This window comes from Solanum pennellii, chromosome 7 (genome assembly GCF_001406875.1).
Source record: "Solanum pennellii chromosome 7, SPENNV200".
Lineage (NCBI taxonomy): Eukaryota > Viridiplantae > Streptophyta > Magnoliopsida > Solanales > Solanaceae > Solanum > Solanum pennellii.
Window position 1 is genome coordinate 15,010,968 of NC_028643.1, and position 7,626 is coordinate 15,018,593.

The 7,626-nt window shown below is 34.3% G+C and overlaps 1 protein-coding gene across 1 annotated transcript; it reads left to right on the forward strand.

The window, feature by feature from the left end:
- Positions 1 to 515: 515 nt before the first annotated feature.
- LOC107025679 (defensin-like protein 19) lies at positions 516 to 1,106 on the forward strand. Its single transcript, XM_015226443.2, has 2 exons — positions 516 to 650; positions 751 to 1,106. Exons 1-2 carry the CDS (start codon positions 590 to 592, stop codon positions 951 to 953), a joined length of 264 nt encoding a protein of 87 aa, XP_015081929.1. The 5' UTR covers positions 516 to 589; the 3' UTR covers positions 954 to 1,106.
- Positions 1,107 to 7,626: the final 6,520 nt, after the last annotated feature.

A 7,626-nucleotide genomic window follows, 5' to 3' on the forward strand; every position in this document is an offset into this window, starting at 1 on the left:
AGTCCCTCATTTTTCCTAAAGGGCCAACCATTAATTTTTATATTGATTTTGAATAAAAATTGAGATTTATGTATTTCATATAACCGATGAACGTCCCTCGATTTTAATCGAGACAAACCTCAATTATTATTAATTGTGACACTATTCAACGTAATCAAGTCCATCAATTATTCTAGGATTTGTCCTATAAACAAGGATGCATGTTGATCTTGACTTGCTTTTAGTACATAGTACAAGTGCAAGTATCAACAGACTAACATGCATTAACACAAAGGGGTGGTGACCATATAAAAGGCATTGGTAGGGATATAGAATTGATCAATTAGTAGAAGACTTTATCACACTAATAGCTCTTTGATTAATTCAAATTCTTTACAAGTAAAGAAATGCTAATTGTGTTGGACTATTCTTTGTACTTGATGTGTAATAATTAAATTATCCATCTCTTATGACTAATCAATCAAACATCCATCGTAATCCTTGAACAAATCAAATGGAATTAAGTTGACAACTTGAGTTTCCAACACTATAAATACCACCATTTCAATTGTTTGTTTCTTCACCAACAAATCAACAGAAAATAAGAGATATGGCAAACTACACTACTTTTCTCGCCCTGCTCTTTTGCCTCTTCCTTGTTGCTGCAACTGGTGAGTCGTCATGATTCTGCACATCTATCAAATAAAATGATTTGTTTAAGGTTATGAATTTTCAAAAAAAAATTTAAAAGTATTTTTCTCATTTTTGCAGAAATACAAATGGCAGAAGGTAAATACTGTTGGAAAAAAAGTGACATGTGGAATGAACCTTGTCAATACTCTTACAAATGTAGTTATCATTGCAAGCATTACTATGGAGCTAAATATGGTATTTGTAAGAATTACAAACCATGGGGTCACAAATATTACTGGGCAAAATATGCATGCTACTGTTACTCACCTTGCCACTACTAAGAAACTTTGAGTGTCGCATGACTTGGCTTTGACAATGTAAACAAATAATTATGTGTGTAATCATTCTGGCCAAGATTTGCGTGATGTGCAATTGTACTGTATGCTTTTCTATGAGTATTAATTGATGTGAACTATGGTGTTTTTATATATGAATATTTATTGTGTGAAGTATCATGCAGGGTTAAGCTATAACAAATAATAACTACATGACTCAACATACATGCGACTCCCCAAGCCTAGATTTTATGCAAGATTGAAACCCAATGTTCATTGCTGGTCCGATCATACCCATAATATAGCATTAGAAAAGCCATATAGCCTAATATGAGCGAAAACATAGTCTAAAAGCATTCGAACGGAGGTCTTGTAAATGAAATACTTTTCATTAATATAAATCATAGTACTGAAATCATTGATAAAGGATACTGAGGTCAAACTGAAGCATAGCTAATTTGCTTACCTATCAAACCTCTAAATATAACTGAATGTTGACTTAATAACTATCATTGCCTCTTCATTGAACTCATCAACTTTAATGGAGGTATACCACCATGGATGCTTTGATTCCCCTCTCTTTGAAAATAATTTGTCAAAGGAATTGAATCTCACAAAATAAAAAGACATGCATTAATAAACAACATCCATTACTCAAAAACAACAATATCATGACCAAAACAACAATAAAAGAATCACTTAACTAATCTAAGTCATAGTACTCAAATCACTATGACTATTTTGTAGAACATAGATGTCGCTTTTAAGGTTTTAGAATTTGGGGTGCGTTTGGTATAAAGTAAAATGTTTTCCATGAAAATATTTCTTGGAAAATAAATTGGTTTCTAACTTTTTTTTCTGTTTATAGTGTTTAGCTGGTGAATAAGAAAATATTTTTCTTAAAAACATTTTTTATTTTAGCTATAGAGTCAAAAAAAATACTTTTTAGGAAAATAGTTTCTGACTAAGAACTCAACCTCGATATTCGATATGGAATTTAACCCCGATCTCGAGAACCGACCCAAGAAAACCCCTGTATGAGACTTGCCTCGATCTTGACTAGAAACCCGACTCCTATTCGGATTCGAGACCCGACCTTGAATCAACACCTCAACGCCGAGATCTTACCCCAACTAAAGATTTGACCCCAATGCTAACCCTTACCTAAGACTCGACCCTAACCCTGACCCAAGATCCAACTCAAACCCCAACTTAAGACCCGAGCCTAACTGTAATCGAAGAACTAACTTTGACTTCGACCACCACTCGATACCTTACCCAAACCCAACTCCTACGTAAACCCAAGACCCTGTCCCCAACCTGATACCTAATCCCAACCTTGACTCAAGACTTGACCCCCACCTGAGATTTGACGTAGATCAAAGACTTGAATCTTAGTCCACGATCTTAAGTTCGACGAAGTAGTCCATAACAATGAGCACAATTGTTAAAATAACATGTATTAACACAAAGGGGTGGTGATCTCATTAAAGGAATTCGTGGAGATATAGAATTGATCAATTAGTAGAAGCTTTTATCACTCAAATGTCTCTTTGATCAATTCAAGTTCTTTAAAACAAAAGAAATGGTAATTGTGTTGGACTATTTCGTTGTACTTGATGTGCCATAATTTAATTATCCATCTTATGACTAATGATCAAACATCAAACGTAATCCTTGGATAAATCAAATGGAATTAAGTTGAGAACTTGAGTTTCCAACACTATAAATACCATTATTTCAATGGTTTGTTTTGTCACCAAGAAAATCAACAGAAAATATAAGTTATGGCAAAGTACATTACTATTCTCGCCCTCCTCTTTTGCCTCTTCCGTGTTGCTACAATTGGTGAATCGTCATGATTCTATACCTATCAAATATAATGATTTGTTTAAGATTATGAATTTTCAAAATGATTTTTTAAATTAAATTTCAATTTTTCATTTTTGGAGAAATACAAATGGTAGAAGGCAAATACTGTTGGAAAAAAAATGACAAGTGGAATGGACCTTGTCAATACTCTTACAAATGTAGTTATCATTGCAAGCATTACTATGGAGCGAAATATGGTATTTTTAAGAAGTACAAACCATGGGGTCACAAATATTACTGGGCAAAATATGTTTGCTACTGCTACTCACCTTGCCACTACTAACAAACTTTCAGTGTCGCATGGCTTGGCTTTGACTATGTAAACAAATAATTAAGAAGGCACCTATTTTATGTGTAAAACAATGTAATAAGGCTGATTTATGTGTGTAAACCATTTAGGCCAAGATTTGCGTGATGAGCAATTGTATTGTGTGCATTTCTATATAAATATTTATATATTACGTTATGTACTATGCATGGCTAAGATAAAATTTATAATTTCTACATGACTCGACATACCCCTATGCGGGGTCGATACTCGGTGCCATTATTGGCCCTAGCATACTATCATTGCCTCTTCATTGAACTCAAAAACTTTAATAAAGGTATGCTACCGTAAATGTTATGATTTCTGTCTTCTTGAAAATAATTCATCCTCAAATTTCAGTCTCGCAAAATCAAGAAGACATGCATTAGGAAAAAACATACACTACTCAAAAACAACAATGATATGCTCAAAGCAACAATAAATGAAACACTTCTCATTAATGTAAGCCATACTACTGAAATCACTATGACTATTTATAAGAACATAGATGTAGCTGTTAAGGTTCTAGAATTTGATGTTGCAGTTGGATTTTCTATTTGGATAGTCTGATTCTACAACCTTTATTCGTACCTTACAGTCTGATTATTTTTGTTGTTTTATGGATTGATAGTAATGTTTAGATTAGGAATTCATACTCTTTAGTCTTTATTGCATTGTAATTTACTGTACATAAGTTCTTTTATTTATAGTATAGTTGCTCACTATCTTGTTCATCTGATCTAATATTTTAATGCATATTCTTTTATAGTTTACATATTTCTAGTGGCTTTTGTGAATGAAATGAACTAGAACAATGTCTTTGATCAAGGTTGAGGTTAGGGTAAGTAGTGTAAGTAGGTTATGATTCGCCTAAGCTGAGAGTAGGGTCTTGTAACATAAGATCGCTCACGGGGAAGTCCATAGAGAAAGTGAAGATTCTCATAAAATGGAAGAAAATTTAGCTTGTGTCCAGGAGACCAGATGGGTAGGTACCAAGGCACAAAATACGGATTAGTTTAAGTTGTGGTAGTCAGGAGGATCGAGAGATAGAAATGGAATAGGTATTTTTATAGAAGGGGATGTTAGCAAGAAAGTGGTGGAGATTAGGAGGATCAATAAAAGGATAATGATGAATAAGCTAGTCGTTGGAGGGATTACTTTGAACATCATTAGTGCTTATGCGCCTCAAGTAACCTTGGATGAGGAGAACAAAAAAATATTTTGGGAGTATTTTAATGAGGTGTACCAAACATTAAGAATATCTTCAGTGATGGATATTCTAATGTCCATATCAAGACAACATTTAGTGGTCTCGATGGTTTTAATAAGGTTTTGGTTTTGGGTAATGAATTGGAGGTGGAGCTTTGCTTTTGGATTTTGCTAAAGCTTTTGTGTTGGTGATTGCTTACTCTTGCTATCCAAAGAGGGAAAATTACTTTGTTACCTTTCCGAGCAAGATAGGTAAGATCTCATAAATATTACTTACTCCTTAGGAAAATGTGATAGACGTCTTTGTAAAGACTGCAGGGTTATTCTGCATGAGAATCTTGCTACCCAGCACAAGGTTTTGGTGATGGATTAGGAGATTAAGAGGGATATGAGACGAAGATCATATATGACTGACCCAGGATAAAATGAGGTGGATTTATGTAACACCCAAAAAAATCGAAGTTACGATTCGAATATTCCTATAATACCTCGTAATTCTACTCTTAAAATTTGAATCATTCCTACACCTTGTACTTCGAGAAAGGCTAAAGAGAGCTAACGGTCAACTCCACAAGCCTAAAACAGGCTAGTGACCCTTCACGATACCCTAAAGGGCGCATTTAGGGCACCACTAGAAGTTTAGGAATAATGGATGGTCGTTTAGGGACACCATAATTTGGACTCAGTTGTATGGATCACTAGATGGTCTGTTTACAAGTGTACGGGCCGAATAGGGGGCATTCCATCCCTCAAAGGCTGCCTGACTTGGGGTCCTCTGCCGGTTTCCTATATGTCCAATGAGGCCTTGTACAGACCGTTCATTCTTCCATATCGCTGACTCCTTCAGCTTCTAAGTTAAGTTCAGTTCCTAAAATGTGGGAATGATTTCGGATATGAATTAAGGTCCCTAGAATCCCCTAGAACAAAGTTGAGTTGAAAGCTTTCTCGCCGATTGAGTTTCAATATGAGATCTTACTTGGGTGAATTTCAAATGATCATATCTGTTAGAAAATAATGAATTAGGTGATCCATGACCTATCAAATTGCAGGTTTTTGAGTTCTCTTTCCAACACCACCAAGTTTGCCTCTGTTAAAGTCCGGAGTAAAAAGTTATGCATAATTTAGTAGGGCCTTATCAAACAAGTGAAGGTTCACATATGGCGATGCGTCCCATGAATTGTTTCACTGACAGTGGAGCCTTAAACGTACGGTGAAGCATTCCTTGAAGGGCACTCCGTTATTTTTTTAAGTTGGGGTTGTGTTTGTCTTTTCTCAATGTGTTTGGTACTTACCTACGTCGTTTTAACCCCTATTCTAAGCCTAAATCACGACGTTTTCACCTAGTTAAGAACTTAGAAAGTATTAAGCAATTCTTTTAAGTTCATTAACACTTCAAATCATTATATAAAGATTCCAAGAGATGAAAAGTTACAATTTCAAGCATCTTTCGAGCTTTGTCAATTTCTCTAAGAACTTTTTTCTTCTTGGAATGTAAGTCTATGAATAGTTTTGGAATAGTTCAATTCCTTAAATGTGGGAATGATTTTGGATATGCATTAAGGTCCCTAGAATCCCCTAGCACAAAGTTGAGTTGAAAGTTTTTTGGGTAAATTTTGAAATGATCATATCTCTAAAAAAATAAATTAGGTGATCCATGAGCTATGATATTTAAGGTCTTTGATTCCTATTTCCGACACCACCTAGTTTGCCTCATTTGAAGTCCGGAATAAAAAGTTATGCCCGTTTACTAAGGCCCTGTCAGTCAGACAGGTGAAGGTTCACGAACAACTATATCCATGAATTGTTCACGGACCGTGGAGAATTACACAGTCCATGAAGCCTTCCTTAAGGAAACTTGGTCAGTTTTTAAGCTAAGGTTGTTTTGGTCTTTCTCCTTTGCATTTAGTACTTAAACTATGTCATTTTAAGGCCTATTTTAAGAATAAACCACGACGTTTTCACCTAGTTAAGGACTTAGAAAGTGTTACTCGATACTTTTACATTCATTAACACTTCAAGTCTATTAGAAAAAGATTCCAAGAGGAGAAAAGCTATAATTTCAAGCATCTTTATGAGCTTCATCAATTTCGCCGAGTACTTTGCTTCAGGGTTATTAAGAATAATCAAAGTGTTGGACTAGTTCAATTACTTAAATGCAAGAATGACTTCGGATATGAATTAAGGTCCCTAAAATCACCTAGCACATTGTTTGAGTAGAAATTTTTCTTACCGATTGAGTTTCCATATGATATTTTACTTAGGTCAATTTTAAATGATCATATCCTAAGAAAATAATGGAATAGGTGGTCCATGACCTATCAAATTAAAGGACTTTGAGTCCTCTTTTCCAAAGCCACCAAGTTTGCCTCATTTAAAGTTCAGAGTAAAAAGTTATGCATGTTTTAGTAAGGCCTTTATCAGACAGGTGAAGATTCACGGACAGTTACACTGCCCGTTAAGTGTTTCACGGACCATGGACCCTTAAAAGGTCCGTGAAGCCTTCCTTGAAGGGCAGTCCATCATTTTTTTATGTTGGGGTTGTCTTGGTCTTTTACCTATGTTTTTGGTACATAAACTACGTCATTTTAACGCCTATTCTAAGAATAAACCACGACATTTTCACCTAGTTAAGGACTTAGAACACATTAATCAGTTTTTTTATATTCAGTAACACTTCAAGTCATTAGATAAAGGTTCCAAGATGAGAAAAGCTATGATTTCGAGAATCTTTGAGCTTCGTCAATTTCACAAAGAACTTTGTTTTTCGTAGTGTTGGACTAGTTCCTCATCACGCCCTACATTTTAATTGAGTCAGTAACATGTTGAATCTAGGGTTCTACACTCACTTTTATAAGGTTCCTATATTATGAAATTGTGGTACTTTAAGTATTGAAATGCTCGAATCATTTTTCATGCTTGTAGTTCCACATGCAACCTATATATTGACTTTTTCTAAAAGTATTTTGAGCCAGTAATTTTTCTTACATAATTCTGGAAACTAAAGTGAGTTTTATTGAAAATCTTAAAAGCATTATTTTTAAAAGGAGTTTAAGGGAACTTAAAGGGTTCTGAATGTATCAATCTTTACATTGAGAAAGAGAATATTATCATCAAAAAAGTATAAATAGTTTTAAAGTTTTTATATATCGATCTTGGACTTGAAAGATAAGTTCATAAGTATACGTTTTAAATACAAGTTTTGAACTAAATTCTTTAAATGAAGAATCAAATTATTTCATATGTACTATTTGATATTGAGAAAAAGAAATAGCATGATTGATGTTTTTTAAA